The sequence below is a fragment of the Saccopteryx bilineata genome, chromosome 2 (assembly GCF_036850765.1).
Source record: "Saccopteryx bilineata isolate mSacBil1 chromosome 2, mSacBil1_pri_phased_curated, whole genome shotgun sequence".
NCBI lineage: Eukaryota > Metazoa > Chordata > Mammalia > Chiroptera > Emballonuridae > Saccopteryx > Saccopteryx bilineata.
Genome location: NC_089491.1, coordinates 244,230,777 through 244,246,651, shown reverse-complemented (window position 1 = coordinate 244,246,651; position 15,875 = coordinate 244,230,777). Strand labels below are relative to the sequence as shown.

The 15,875-nt window shown below is 46.5% G+C and overlaps 1 protein-coding gene across 1 annotated transcript in view; it reads right to left on the bottom strand.

Moving 5' to 3' along the window:
• The window catches only part of GLB1L3 (galactosidase beta 1 like 3), a 31,904-nt gene extending 16,821 nt beyond the window's left edge, over positions 1 to 15,083 (bottom strand). Inside the window, exons 1-7 of the mRNA XM_066254457.1 lie at positions 15,061 to 15,083; positions 14,037 to 14,234; positions 8,504 to 8,572; positions 7,742 to 7,837; positions 6,409 to 6,517; positions 2,983 to 3,075; positions 1,276 to 1,357 (exon numbers count right to left, since the gene is read on the bottom strand). Of these exons, the coding sequence (XP_066110554.1) occupies positions 1,276 to 1,357; positions 2,983 to 3,075; positions 6,409 to 6,517; positions 7,742 to 7,837; positions 8,504 to 8,572; positions 14,037 to 14,234; positions 15,061 to 15,083 (670 nt within the window). The remainder of the gene's footprint in view (positions 1 to 1,275; positions 1,358 to 2,982; positions 3,076 to 6,408; positions 6,518 to 7,741; positions 7,838 to 8,503; positions 8,573 to 14,036; positions 14,235 to 15,060) is intronic.
• Positions 15,084 to 15,875: the final 792 nt, after the last annotated feature.

Sequence of the window (15,875 nt, the reverse complement as noted above, 5' to 3'; positions counted from 1 at the left end):
GAGATGTCACGTGAGGATCTATGACAAGTGCTACCGGGGGACAGATAGAGGCCCACACCTTGCTCACAAAAGGAAGTTGTGTAAGTAGTAAGGATAATGAGACACCACTTGTATGCCCTGTTGCACCATAGACAGGACTGTCATTAGACATTTGCATGGACAATGTTAGGTAGGAAGGGCAGTTAAAACAAACCATATTTTGTGCAGCCAAATGGAACAGGCCAAGGTCAGACAACTTGCTTAGACCTAGGACTTGAATGCAGGTTTCCTGATGCCAAGTCTGCCACACTTTCCATCATACTCTAATAATGTGAGGAGAAGCCACCAAAAGGAAGGAAAGGACAGCAATCTACAGAAGCAGCCAGTCTGGGGCTAGGGACCACCTGAAAGAAATTCCCCTGGCTGGAATCATCTGACTTCTCCTACCGGGGTCATTTCTCTCACTATCATCTCCTTATAATTTTGTTGTGAATTGTTCTGCTACAATGCACCTCAGGTGCACAGTGTGCCTCGGGCCGCAGGACCCCGGGACTGGGACTCTGCAGAGGCTGGCTTCCTGACACCACACAACACCCATCTTCTGCTTCTCCATGGGTTTCTCGATGTTGGTGGAGAAGGCTTTCGTTCTAAGCTACGCCCAGCACCAATCCAGACTCTCAGCCACAGAAAAATCATGAAAGATGGAAAAGGGATCAAGAAAAAAAAAAAAAAAAAAAAAAAAAAATATATATATATATATATATATATATATATGTATAGGTGACATATATCTATATCACAAAGACCACATAGACACAGACAACAGTGTGGCAATAGCCAGAGGGAAAAAGGGATGGGGTAGGAGGAGGTGGGCAGAGGGGGGTAAAATGGGGACAAAAAGAGACTTTGCTGGGGTGATGGGCACACGACACAGTATGCAGATGACGTTTTATTGAGATGTACACTTGAAACCTGTGGTTTCATGAACCAATGTCACACCAATAAATTCAGTTTAAAAAAAATAAAGAAGAAAAGATGTACTGCAAACAGAAGGGCTCCCTTACAGCTCTGTGGTTGAAAGACAACAAGAGCAAGGAAAAGGGCCGGAGTTGCCACGTGCACGCTTCACTTTTGACCTTGAGTTCTCAGAGTAATACCAAGTCTCTAGGGCCCACGTCTATGTACGTGGAGAGGAGAACCAGAAGAGATATTCTCGGTTCCTTCTGCCACTTGTCCCAGTTCCAAACTAGAGGATGAGAGCCTCAGTTTTCCCTTAAAATTAGTCTAAATCTGTACCTCCTTTTATGCGGCCTTTTGGCATGTCTTTCTCCGTGTCGGAGGTCAAGAGCAGCTCCACAATCCCTCTCTTCAGCAGGGCCTGTTGGACAACAGGACAAAATGAACCCACAATTCTCTTTCTCAGAATAAGGAAAGTGCAAAATAAATGCAACCGAGGTGAGAGGGACAGTGTGTGAATGAGACAGAAAGGGTTGAATGGGAGCCTGGCCATCCACACCTCTGTCCCAGTCTGGCGTTTTCCTCAGTGGTCACAAAAGCTGCTGAGTATGGGCTCTGACCACCCCCCCCCCCAAGGTCATGGCTTCGAGGGGACAAGCACAAGGCTAGATTTATGAGGAAACAATCTGAGGGAGAATCTAAATCCAAGAGAAAGAGAGAAAGAAGACTTGAGAAACTCGTTGTGCTGGAAGGGGAGAGGCTGAGGCTATGGGGCCCTAAGAAAGATCAGAGAGCCTGACCTGTGGTGGCGCAGTGGATAAAGTGTCGACCTGGAAATGCTGAGGTCGCCGGTTCGAAACCCTGGGCTTGCCTGGTCAAGGCACATATGGGAGTTGATGCTTCCAGCTCTTCCCCCCCTTCTCTCTCTCTCTCTCTCTCTCTCTCTCTCTCTCTCTCTCTCTCTGTCTCTCCCTCTCCTCTCTAAAATGAATTTTAAAAAGTGTTTAAAAAAAAAAAAAGAAAGATCAGAGAGAAACATCACAAACCTGGGTCCAACCCGGACACTCAGGGCAAGCAAGGAAGCCGGCCACAGCTTTGGTGAGGATGGACATCTAATTTAAAAACCATATTTACTAAGGGTATAAGAAGCAGACAAATGGCCAAAGGACAAGAGGACCCTATCTTATGTGTCATATATTCACTGATCCTCATCTGGGACTGGGAGCAGAATTGAGTGGCAAATTTTTTAAATCAAGGGCAAATAACGCTAGCTGAATAAGACCGATTTGAGGGGGTCTGACATGATGCCACTGAGAAACGTTGGGGAAGGGTATTTCCCCCACAGACCCATCCAGCTCCGGAAGTCACGGGTTTAGGGCAGGACAGAACATCTGTGGAACTCTGCCCTGCCTCCTCTCTCTCAGCACCTGGTCTCTCTCCCCTGCCCAGCAGGCAACTCCCCGTTTACGGCCTTCCAGGCCATCCCACCCAGAGGTTTCTGTGTGGACAGAGCTAACTAACGTGGGACCCTCCTACCTGCCGAGCAGCCTGGGGAACGGATCCAGTTTGGACGCGAACTCATCAGCTTCCTGACTAAGGGAAGTCAGAGACAGGGAGGAGCCTGACCCGCCAAGAAGGACACCAGGCAGGACTGCAGCTGTTCCCTCACCTGAGACGTCCCCCACATGAAGGAGCAAAGGCTATGAATACTCCAGGTCAGAAAGCTCAGAGGATGGCCGTCACCACTCAGGGTCATGAAACCTTATCAATTTACTATGCACCAACCCCCAGCTTTCATGAGAATTGTGGGTCATAGAGATAGCAATGAAAAGGAATCATCCTTTAACATTATATTTTATCTCAGAATAATGCTATTTAAGTACATCGTACTCACTCACCCCATACTGTAGGCTCACAGAGAAATTGAACTTGGTCTCATACATTCGCATAGCCCACAGAAACCTGCAGCCGACTCAGAAAGGCGTGCTGTGCAAGAGACTGAGGCAGAAAGCCTGGACATACAGAGACAATCTAAGAGTTTCTCACCTTTTGGAGGTAAGGCATGTACTCTTTATCCACAGCAAATGCACCATATTCGTTCTCCACCTGCACTGCGATGATGGGGCCGCCCTGGTGATACTGAGACAAGCAGAGAATGGGGGACAGTGAGGCTGCAGGTGGAGACACCTGGAGGCTCTGGGACTAATGCTAAAGATAACACACCTGGTGTGGGGCACTTTGATCCAAGCTGTTTCCTCACCTAAGGCACTCTCCTGTTCTTGGTCCCGTAAGTCAGAGTCACCTCCAGGTTCCTCAGCTGCTACAGGAGTCCTACCTTCCCTCGTCTCTGTAATGACCCCCGCGGTGTTTCCTCTGCTTCTCATACTAATTAGTAATTTACAGAGAGCTCATACCTACAAACTCACTGCTTCCACACCCACTCTATCCACTTTCCCACCCAACAAAGAAAGAGATGTCCCCCCTCCCTCCTCCTGTGGTAGGGTAGTGCCACTCCGCATGCGAGGAGACCCCTGCCTCCCACCACCTGGTCAGGAGCTGGTTCTTTGCATCATTCCCTCTCTTTTCCGCACTTTCAGCCTTGCTTTCCAAGCTGACTGACTTGCACCTTCCCGGAAACTTACTAAAAAGAGAGAGCATTCCAGGACTGATCCCTCTGCCATTCCCTCACGCCCTCCTTTATTTTTAGATCTTTATGGCCACTTTAAATTTTTTTTTATTTTTTCAATTACGGTTGGCACTCAAAATTATATTAGTTTCAGGAGTGATCTCTCCTCTTAAGAGCCCTACTTCTCGAGCAAGTTGCCAGTTACCTACACTTCTCTTTCTCACTTTTACCCCACTCCTCAAACCATGGGGTAAAAGCTCCCACGTCATCACACCCCCTACACCATCCCCATTGAACTAGTTGGGCTGAAGTAATAATGCTTTTCACGTTAAACTTAAATCTTTCAATGTCTTTCCACGCTCAAGTCAACTCTCTGCTTCTGGAAGCCTCTCCACACGGACAGCAGGGCGAGCCCCTCGACAGTGAATGTCTGATGGCTTCATACCCCACGTGGCTTCTGCAGCCTCCGAGCAAACACTAATGTTAAAGTGAGGTGGTCCCTCCCGGACAAAGAGACATGAGCTCCCGAGCTGGAACAGAGGAGGATGAGCACACTTGGGGCGGTTTCCTCTACAGCCTCACCTCTGCCTCTCTCCCACCTCACATGCGACTGAGCTTCTTTTAGTTCTTCAAACTCCTCATTCTGCTTCTTGTCATCTGGTCTTCACCCATGTTGGACACTCCTGACCATATCCCCTGGCCTGGCTAACACCTGCTCACCCTTCAGGTCACAGTTACTTTTTCTGAAAAACATGCTCTGAACCTCCCTTTCGTCTACACTTCCTGCACGTAGCAGTTACCGCTCGTGGGGTAGATGCTTGTATGTCTCTCATGTTGAGCTCTAAGCCCAATGGGGCAGGGACCATGTCTGTGCTTCTCGCCCCTGAAGCTTAGCTGTTCCACAGTGCTTGGCATAGAGCAGCTGCTCCATAATGATTTGTTGAATGAACGTGAGTGTTCTGAGCTGATGAACTTAGATCAGCATGTATTCTTGATGCTTGTATTATTGAAGAATATCTGTTTCCAGCCTGAAGGGTGATGTCTAAAAACCCCACAGTAGCAGAGCTCACAGTTACTTTATGAAATAAACAGGACTACAGGAATAAATGTCTCCAGTATATGTACTCTAAAAATTATTTCAATATAACAATTGAAACATTGAAGATAACCAATCAAGTTGAAAGACTTAAAATACTAATAATTTAGTAATGATACACCCTATACATGTTATTTGCACTTACTTTAAGATGTTTCTTAAAACATCTCTAGAACTTCCCACCTCATGACTTCAATGGATGTTTATAAATTTGCTTGGCTTGCTGAACCAATATGAGAGCTAAGTAGCATTTTTACTCGTTCCTGAACTTCCATCCAAACATTCAGTGTCTTTCTGGTCCTGGGGGTCAGAGATTTCTCACTCCTGCCACTGAGTCCCACCTTGATTGCAGAAATGAAACCAGAAACACACTGCTTTAGCCCTTTCTTGCAATTGGACTTCACCGAACAGACCAGAGTTTAATCCTAACGACAAGTTCTTCCTCTCAACATTACTCATCTCTCTAAAGCTGTGTTGTTTCCGTCCATTTCTAATCTCCTGTTTCCTCTCTTCATAATTTTCCTACTAGGAGCAACTCAAATGCACAATTCAGAATTATTCATAAAGGGCTGGGTTGGCATCATATTTCCCCCCCAGAAGGAGGGTCTAAGATACGAAGCTATTAATCTACTACCTAATAATCCTAGGTTTTATCCCATCTCAAGCTATATCAAGAGCTGTTCCCTAAATAACATTATTTTAAAATAATAACCATGTGTCTCCTCTTGTTTGGAAGAGAGTTATATTTTTAAAAACCAAACACAGTGATCAAACAATTGCTGCCTTGCCAACTGCAGGATATAATGCCCTTTTTCTGTCACAGACTGGCCTATGAGCGCTAGGTGGACATTATGAAAAATAAAGGTGTTTCTTGCCAAGCAAGTAACATCCAGGCACTCCATGAAGACAGGAAAATGCATGATGTTATGCTCTTTGCATTGATAAAATGAAAAAGAATTGGAATGCAAGTAACAACAAATACCCTGGCAAAGGTGCAAAAATGACATGCATGAACCAAGTTATTCGTTATAACATAAACTTGCAAAATAGAATGCCCCTGACAGGGGCCTTAGCTAAATGAGTCTTGATATATTTGTATCATAAAATAGCTAGCAGTCATTAAAAAGAATGGCAGGTTTCAAAAATGTTTTTTCAAATGATGAAAGAAATATGTCTAGTGAGAACTGAATATTTTTGTATGCAAAAGTATAATACACACATGCATATGTGTGAGGGTGTGTATAAACCACGTGCTTCCGTGTGTATAGAAAATCTCTAGAAAGACGCACAAAAGTCTGATGAAATTGGTTGTCTCCTACAAAGGTAACTGAATAACTTTGGGATAGGGTGGGAGGGGAGACATATTTACCATAAACTCCTTTGTAATTTTTTGAGCTTTATCACCAAGTGTGTGCATGAACTGTTCAAACCACCAAAGATCATTTAAGAGTAGATATAGGCAGTACGAAGACCAGTGAGTCTGGTGAACATCAAGTACCTGTAAAACAATGGCGACCACACACCCAGCTCTCAGTCAGTCCTGTCTGGTGTGATGTGTGTGCGTCTTTCTAGAAGCCCTGGGGCAAAGGCTGCACTTAAGATGGGAGTCTAGAGTTCAAAATTGCAAAAATGTCAGCTTCTTCAATTCTCACATAGACTGCGCTCGGCCTAGTCCATGGACAAGTCAGAACAATCTACTTACTGTCCCAACACAAATATACAAAATAAGGAAAAGATACTTGAGCTTTACCTGGAGGGGAACCACTCTGGCAATCAGATGATCAAAATATTTATCAACTGCATCCTTGAAGCCCTTGTGGGTTGTTCTCAGTCTCAGCTTGGGGTCCTGCAGTAACCAGCTGGTGGGGAGAGGAAGGGACAAGCTCAGTGTTCAGACAGGAAGCCCGGAGGAAGGACCGAGTGGCCCAGGCGGACAGCCCGCTGCTTCTCAGAGCTCCCTGCGGCACAGTTTCACGTCTTTTGATCGCATGTTCAGAGTCTTTGACCTCGTGCAGCACTCAAGGGTCCTGAAAGATTGCTCTCTGGACCATGCACACAGAGCTGTCGGCTCTAGAAGTGTTGTAGTGACACTTTAAAACTGAGGAGTCACCTGTAGCTCCATCGTGGCTCATACAACCGCATCTTACTGGGAGGGTCTTTTAACCTTTCATTGAATATTCACCTCGATTCCTTTTCAGTCCTTTATAAAAACTTTTGTCTTGAACACAGTGTATGTACCTTAGGCACAGGGTTACATCTCTTGTAAGACCTAAGACTCCCAGTACAGAGAAGGAGCTTTCAAGCACCCCCAGGCCCCCTGTAGGGTGCTGGGCTGGGCCTCCAGCTGACCAGCACAGGGATCACTGCTTTGCTCAGATACTCTCTTCCTTCCAGGGTCCGGCGTTTCCTGCTCCTGAGCCGGGATAGGGGAGCAAGCTTCGCCTGGAGATAACGGAGCCTTCACCGGACCAAGGGGAGTCACAGTGCCCACCTGAGAGCAAAGTCACGGACTAAACGGGAAGTCCTGTTGGCCTGGGGAGCTAACAGAAGAGCATTCTTGGATTCTCACCCTGAACCTCGGTTGAATAGACTGAAACCAGCACCACAGATGAGAGGACAAGACAGAAGAATGAGAGGGAACGGAGGGGAGCTGAGGTCTCTCGGCTCAGCGGAGAACACGGTCTTCCATTAACAAAAGAATGAAGTCCAGGGTCCTCAGAACAAATCCAGAAGTCATCAGAACCTTCCTTTCCTCCCTCTAAAGCTCACGCCCCATTCTTCCCACCCCCGGGGGACAGGATGTGATCATCCTGATGCTTCCTCACCCCCCACACACATGCTGGGCTACATGCCCACAGCACCAGGACCACATTGTCAAGTCTCTCTCCTACGACGTGAGGATCACAGTGGTCCCACCACTCACCACACTGCCGCAAGCATTCCCTGACGTGCTGTGTGAGGAGCATGTGACAGTGCAGGACACAGAGTATGTGCTCAGTGCTATTAGAGTCAAGTTTTACTTTCAGTAAAACAAACTATTTCACCACAACCACAACCCTCCCTCCACTCATGGCGCCGCTCACCTGGGCAAGCCGCCGAGGTCGATCTCACTGCAGATGTAGGGGCCTGGACGCAGAATCACCCACAGCCCAACCTCCGCAGCCGTCAGGACAAAGGTCCTAGGAAGGTCAATGTCGGCAACTCTCAGGACATCTGAGCGGAGGTGGGCACGAGCCCAGCACGCTTCACAGGTGGCAGAACTGCCCGGATCCTCTGCTCACCTGCCTTCCTCTCCCAACCAGAGGCAGGGGGTGAGTGAAGGAAGGCCAAGCCCCCACCCCAGCAGAGCAGGTAATCCTACACCCGTGGTCATAGGCCAGAGGCCCTGGCAGCTGGGTTCTCACCGGCTCCCAGCCTAGGACCCTCTGCACAGCCCACTGGGTCATCAGGAGGAAGGGCATCAGACGCGGACAGGGGTCCTAACAATGGACCTGACCCCAACGCCCTTGCTATCCTCAAGGGGCAACCCCTGTCTCAGCACGGCTGGCTGGACCCCACTGCAGAGCAGGGCTGACCCTGGGCACCAGGCACCTCTGGGCTGCAGTGAGGACAGCTGGGTTCTGAGCAGACAGGCCTGGACCCCTGGGAGTACCAGGTTCACAGCTGGAGAGCAACTGGTCCTGGTGGAGAGCCTGTCACAGCATCCTGAGAACAAGGCTCCGGAGCCCAGTCTCCCTCCAGTCCTCCAAGCAGCGCTGAGGTGCCGCTGTGGTCCCTCTTCAGCCCAGCAGCCCCTTCCTGCCTCCCAAGCCCAGGCCGGGTCACAGACCAGCAATGGCACGTACTCCAGATCCAGGTTCCCAGAGAAGTCGAATGTGCCCCTTTGTGGCTCGTGGAGGTTCCACGGAACGTAGCTGTGATAGGAAAGAGGAAAGTACAATAACCATCTTCTTATTTATTTCCTATAAAATCCTAGGTCCGTCCCAAACCCATGCCAAAACCTAGGCTAGCTCTATTTTGGAACAAGTTGAAGTTTCCATTTGCAATTATACCTGTATTACATGAACAATCATTATTTTCCTTTTTATTTTAATTTTATTTAGAAAATTAAATTGAATGGGGTGACATTGAACAATCATTATTTTCAATGGTTTCTTTTTCCTATTACCCAGGTGTGGTCCCAGTGGTCAATAATCTTGATTCTAGAGTCCTTGGATTTGTACATTAATTATCCCATTCAGCACCCGTTCTTTGTAATACTCATTAAAAATATAAGGGAAAGAAAAAAAACACAAATGTCTTCATAAGCCCAATGAATTATTGCTATGAATTAATCAAAGGAAGAAAAGGAGGAGTTTCAATAGACCAATGAGCTTAAAGAAGGAAGATGCCATGTTTGGACCCAGTAAGAAGGGCTTGACCAGGAACCTCCCCCATGTCACTGGTTTTGTAGGGCCAAAGACGCATGTGTACAATTTTATAAGGTGCTATTTTTATTAGGTGAATATATTTTGTGTGTCATCAAAAATGTTTTTTAGTATTGTGCCCTAATTTCGTGTTTCTCATAAGCCGTATAGTTCTTATTACACAATTTTGCGTGGTGTAGAGATTTTTAAAGAATGCCTATGTTGCATTATGGCAGAACTGACTATATTTTTTAATTTAATTTTATTTTTTGTATTTTTCTGAAGCTGGAAACGGGGAGAGACAGTCAGACAGACTCCCGCATGCGCCCGACCGGGATCCACCCGGCACGCCCACCAGAGGCCACGCTCTGCCCACCAGGGGGCGATGCTCTGCCCCTCCGGGCGTCGCTCTGCCGCGACCAGAGCCACTCTAGCGCCTGGGGCAGAGGCCAAGGAGCCATCCCCAGTGCCCAGGCTATCTTTGCTCCAATGGAGCCTCGGCTGCAGGAGGGGAAGAGAGAGACAGAGAGGAAGGAGAAGGGAAGGGGTGGAGAAGCAGATGGGCACTTCTCCTGAGTGCCCTGGCCGGGAATGGAACCAGGGACTTCTGCACGCCAGGCCGACGCTCTACCACTGAGCCAACCGGCCAGGGCCGAAAATGGAATTTAATACAAAAAATTCACCAGTATGTTAAGAGAAGAATCAAATGATAATAAAAGGGACAATTAATTCATCCAAAAGATATAATAATCATTGCCTTCCGTGATCTTAATATTATAGCATAAGTGAAGGAGAAATGTAATGAATTCGAGAGGAAATGGATAAATCCACAGTCATAATGAGGTTTAAAATATTTCCCTAAGAAACAATGATAACAACAGCAAAAAAAAAAAATTGTAATTTAATTAAATTACAATTAAAAGGCTGGATCTAGTAAATACATAGAGAACTCAACAGCCAACGGATGGAGCATATATATTCTCAAAAAATACATGGGACCGTTGTAAAACACAAATCCCAAAATCTTTATTATATGGCCTGTGATCCAAGACGAATGCAACTAAGTTAGAAAATTACACTTTTAAAAAGTAAAATACATAAAACAGAAAGCATATAGCTGAAATGTTTGAAACCAAATGACTTTCAAAGTACTGTATAGCAAAACTAGTGGGATATATAACCAAAGTAATACTTCAAGGTGCACTTATAGTCCCAATTAAATAAGGTAGAGCAGTGGTCCCCAACCTTTTTTGGGCCACAGACCAGTTTAATGTCAGAAAATATTTTCACGGACTGGCCTTTGGGGTGGGACAGATAAATGTATCACGTGACCGAGACTAGCGTCAAGAGTGAGTCTTAGACGGATGTAACAGAGGGAATCTGGTCATTTTTAAAAAATAAAACATCATTCAGACTTAAATATAAATAAAACGGAAATAATGTAAGTTATTTATTCTTTCTCTGCGGACTGGTACCAAATGGCCCAGGGACCAGTACCTCCGCGGCCCGGGGTTGGGTACCACTGAGTTAGAGAACATAAAATGAGTTGAATATTCAACTCAGGAGAGAAGAAGAAAAGGAGAAGGAGGGGAAGGGATAGAGGAAGAAGGTATTAAATAAAGTAAAGAAAGGATATTATATGTAACTTGGATATTGTGAAATAGAAAGTAAGATACAGAGAAGATTAACAATTACAAGCTAATTTTTTGAAAATACTAAAAATTTAGATATTAAGTAGAAAAAAGAGATAACTGTCCAAAGTCACAAAATGATGTGTAATTTCCAAGAAAGAAAGGAGAATTTTTTAAATTCCCAGAATACTTTTTAAAAATATATAGAAAAAAATATGTACTCTAGAATAAATAAAAACATGAGTTAACTATTCAAGAAAGTTATATTGTCCCCAAATCTTCCCCTCACAACCAGAAAAGATAGTAGCCACAAAGTTCTACAGGTGAATTTTAGAAATAATTCAGGATAAAATTTCTTTTTAAAAAATATGTGCAGTGTATGTAAAAAGAAGATATAGTCACTTGATGAGTTTACTATAAGATTAATATCAAAACTAGATAAGACACTAACATAAATAAAATTTTCAATAAATGTTAGTACTACACATGTCTGAAATAAAACATTAGCAAATGAAGTCGAGCAATATGTGTGTGAGTGTGTATATGCACATGTGCATGTCTCATAACCAAATAGAATTTACTCCAGAGCTTTAGATTGATTGAATATTTAAAAAAAATTTGTCAATATAATTTATGGCTTGAATAGAAAACTGCATAAAAACCATATAATCCCTTCAACAGAAGCAGAAAAGGCTCTTATTAAAATTCAACAATTTTTTATAATTAAATTCTTTGCAAATTAGATGAGCCAATTATCAATTTATTGCCTTTCAGCTTCAAATTCACCCTCTGCAATAATGGAAGAGCCTTTTAAGCATTTTCTCCTTTAAAGTGAATACGATGCTTGTCTTTGCCACAAGAGGGAAGTAGAGAGACATTGAAGAGGAAAGGGCTTCTGATTGCTGTGCAGTTTTTTACATTTCTGTGCCCTTGCTGCAGGGCTAGTAAGTGGTGTAAGTGTGTGAAGACATCTAGTGGTTCTTCATTTTTAAAAAATCCAATCCATCAGAAGTATAATCCATAATGATCAATGTAGAATTAACCCAGAAAGGCAAGGCGATTTAAATACAGGATGTGGCAAAAGTAGGTTTACAGCTGTTCACGTGGAAAATACAGTAATTACTCAATATCAACTCAAGAATAAACTGTTTTGTGTACTCACAACTATATACCTACTTTTATCCCACCCTGTATTTTGAATTAGCATAATTAACAGAGTTACAGATGTAAAACCTTACATGGCATGCCCCCTTGTGTTTGCGGTCACTTTTCTACTACTTCCTTTTTTATATGTAAGTCTGAGCTTCTTGGGACTGCCCTTACTTTTTTCTGATATACACTAATAAAATCGCACAGTCCGATCCCAACCATGAAAACAATAGACCTTTCTAATTACCGGTGACAAAGCCTGTTCTTATGAAGAAACAGAAAAATATATTCTGCAACACAAAATGATCAACTGCGCTGAAAGGGCACTGAGATTTGCAATAGGGGTGCAAAGTGCTGTGGACATAAGCCTCAATCTTGCAGCAAAGTCCACAATTATGAAAGCACTGAGCTGTTTAGCAGCTGGGTCCTGGAGCTTGACTGAATTCAGAGCATACCTCTGCTATTACCATGTGGTCTTGGGAAATGTCTTAATCTCTCTCCACCTGAGTTTTCTCAGTGGGGATAACACCACACACCACATAGGATTGCTATGAAGATAAGGTAAATCGATGTTTTTCAGGGTTTAGCCCATGCCCGGCTGTCTATAAATACTCTAATCACATAAAATTGGCAGTCTTACTTTATAATGGCAGTTGTATTGAAATTAGCATCTCCGTGTCCTGGCAATGGCAGGGTCATTACACTGAGAGTGGGTTCCCGCTAACCTTCAGGAACACCCTGCCCCTAGCATTAACCCGTATCCTTTTGCATGCAGCTGCCACAGTGCAGCCTTCCACTGAACCTCCTTGGGCTCTTCCTTTACTCCACCTTTAATGACTCCGCATTTTTTTCAGTTGCAAGACTCTTCTGGACATAGATCCAGTGTTCCTAATTCAAATACGATTTTTGCTTTGGGCAAGGTTGTTATTTGCCTGGTGGTTTGTGAGTGGGTGGCATCCTCAATCATAACTGAGTGGTCCCACCTCCAGGAGCTGCTGGGAGGAGGTGCTGGTCAGGAGCAAGCTAAGCCCTGCCTGCTTGGACACCTTGCCCCACCCATGGGAACTCAACTGTCTCCTCACAGTGCATTGTGAGGATTCAGCGATTGTGGGGAAATGCTTAGAAAATGCTCAGCCATCAGTAATCCCTAAATACATGTGACCTTTTGGTACTAAACTCATAATCATGTGTTAAATATCATACTAAATTTATCATGCTAAATTTACCTTGAATCAGGTCAAATTTATATGTAAATCTTCTGCTGGACTCAACGGGGCTTGTATTTCTTTCTGCCACCCAAAGTGAGTACATTTACACGCCATCATTGTGATAGGCATCTTTCACATGAATAAGGTGAAGGTTTTACCTCACTTACTCATCAACATAACCTTATGAGGCAATTATTATTCTGCCCATTTACAGATGATGACACCAGGGCCCGGCGGCGTGATGGTTGGAGGCAGAGCTGGCACGGAAGACCAGAGCTGTGTGATCACTGAGTTGCAGTAGTATTTGTCCCCTTTATGCCATTAAGCTTCACGTTAGTGATACCAGTATTTCCTTACATGTTCATTTTGATACTACTATTATTCCTCTACATGTTCATTTCCACAAACACAGGTAAGAGTTGTTTTAGTTAAGGATGGGATGGAAGTCAGCCTTAAGACTAAAAGGCACAATCAAAAGGTTGTCACCAGGCCCTGGCCGGTTGGCTCAGTGGTAGAGCGTTGGCCTGGCGTGCAGGAGTCCCGGTTTCGATTCCCAGCCAGGGCACACAGGAGAAGCACTCATCTGCTTCTCCACCCCCTCCCCCTCTCCTTCCTCTCTGTCTCTCTCTTCCCCTCCCACAGCCAAGGCTCCATTGGAGCAAAGATGGCCGGGGCGCTGAGGATGGCTCTGTGCCCTCTGCCTCAGGCGCTAGAATGGCTCTGGACGCAACAGAGCGACGCCCCAGAGGGGCAGGGCATCGCCCCCTGGTGGGCAGAGCGTCGCCCCTGGTGGGCATGCCGGGTGGATCCCAGTCGGCGCATGCGGAGTCTGTCTGACTGCCTCCCCGTTTCCAGCTTCGGGGGGGGGGGGAGGTTGTCACCAGGCTCCCCACACCAGCTCTGAGCCCAGATATAGATGGGACAAGCTCCTGGTGGGGCAGCAGGGTCACACAGGGCGGGGGGGGGGGCAGCGCTCACGCTCACGTGGTGACTGTGTTGAAGCCACACGCCCTCAGCTTCAGGAGCCGGTCTCTCCAGTACTCCTGGGGCACTCGGAAATAGTGGATGGAGCCCCCGAAGATCAAGAACTTGTGCCCCTCCAGGGTGAAGTGCGGGCTTTTTGCCTGAAGTCCCACAGCTCGGACCTTCAGCTCAAGGGGTGTCAGATGAGACCAATTAAATCTGCTGAAAGAAAGACAGAGAGAGAGAGAGAGAGAGAGAGAGAGATGGAGAGAAATGGAGAGAAGAGTCTGCCGAAGCCCTAGCAAAGAAGTTCTTGTTAGCAGGACACATTAGCAGGACACGCTCTGTACCTGCTTCTGCTGTTATTTTTCTCCAGTAAAAGAAAGTTCCCCGCTCTCCCCACTCAGGCAAACCTGTACTGAGGCAGCTGCGACCCAACGCCTCGAAAATTAACTTGGCTTTTATATTTTACTCGAGGAGCAAAACCCGATGAGATAACTGGCAGGAGAAAGATGCAGGCGATTCTTTTCCATGAAAGAGAGGGCCTGGAAAGAGAAAGAAGTAACAGTGGCAAGGGGATGCGCTGGCCTCTTCCAGCTCTTAGGACCCGAAAGCTGCCGTAGAGGCGGCGGGGAGGCAGGGGGCGCTCAGAGGCTCCGTCTCAGCGCTCCCAGGCTGGCCCGACCGGGAAAGCTGCAGCTTTGCCTGCTTCCACCCAGGTGCCCCTCCGGCCCCCCAGCCCCACCCCCGCACAAAGATAGGGCTGGGCACCGGGGGAGAGGGTCCTGGGGAAAAGGGGAAGAGGGCTAAGGAGCTCGATTTCAGGTAGAAGTACTTTATCCACCAGGTTCGCGAAGGACCCAGTGTCCAGTAGCCGGAGCAAGGCACAGACACTCCGCAGTGCAGGCACGACTAAACGTGGGCGGGAGAAAGCTGGCGGGGACAAGGCTTGGATGAGTCTCGGGCAGGTCTGAGGGTCCAGGAGGGCGTCCCAGACCAAAGGGACCCCAACGCCACGTAAGGCGGCATGGGCAGCGACGGTCACCTCAAGCACGACGGGGTACTCATCACCGCGAGGCCAGGACACCGAGGTTCCGCGCTGGGTCCGGCCGGGTTCAGGTGCGCTGGGTGCCGGAGCCTGACACGTGCGAGCCGCCACCGCAGCTTCGCACTGAGTCCCGGGACCTGCCAGATCTGGGGCTCGGGGCAGCGAGAAGGGCGGAGCTCCGCGTCAGACCTGGGACCTCGAGCCTCACGTGCGCAGACGTCTTTCCGCGAGGGAAGTGCGTGGGAGGGGTCCCGGGAAAACACACTGACCTTGAGTTTCCTTACACTGTGTATCACCAACCAATTGGGACAGAAAGGCAAACATGAGTGGGAGGAAAGGAGGACAACTTAGCCCACGCCATGCATCAGAAAACAGGGGAGCTTTGATTCGACCGGTTCAGCAACTTCAGCAAGGTCCCTTTGGTGCCAGACAGCGCTTTGGGCTAAGGGATGAGTCTTAAGCACAAAGAAATCGTTTTCAATGCGATGGAAGCAATGAACGTACAGGTGAGGGGCACAGGCTGCCCTGAGGGGTATATATAGTTTTCTCACGCCGAATGTTGGTAAACGAATGAGAACTATCAGAGCGAAGAAAAGTGGAAAACTGTTCTGACCCGTGGGAATAGTATCAAGTATTCACACAAGTATGTGCAAGAACAACAGTTTGAATCCTTTAGTTACAAAGTATTAGAAGATGGGGCTGGAGTGATCATCAGATCCGGAGGAGGCAAGTCAGGGAGGATCGTGGATGCAGTGTTAAGTAGATCATTCGTTCTTTTGCCAGAGATTTCAAGCAGAAACCAAGTCAGAATT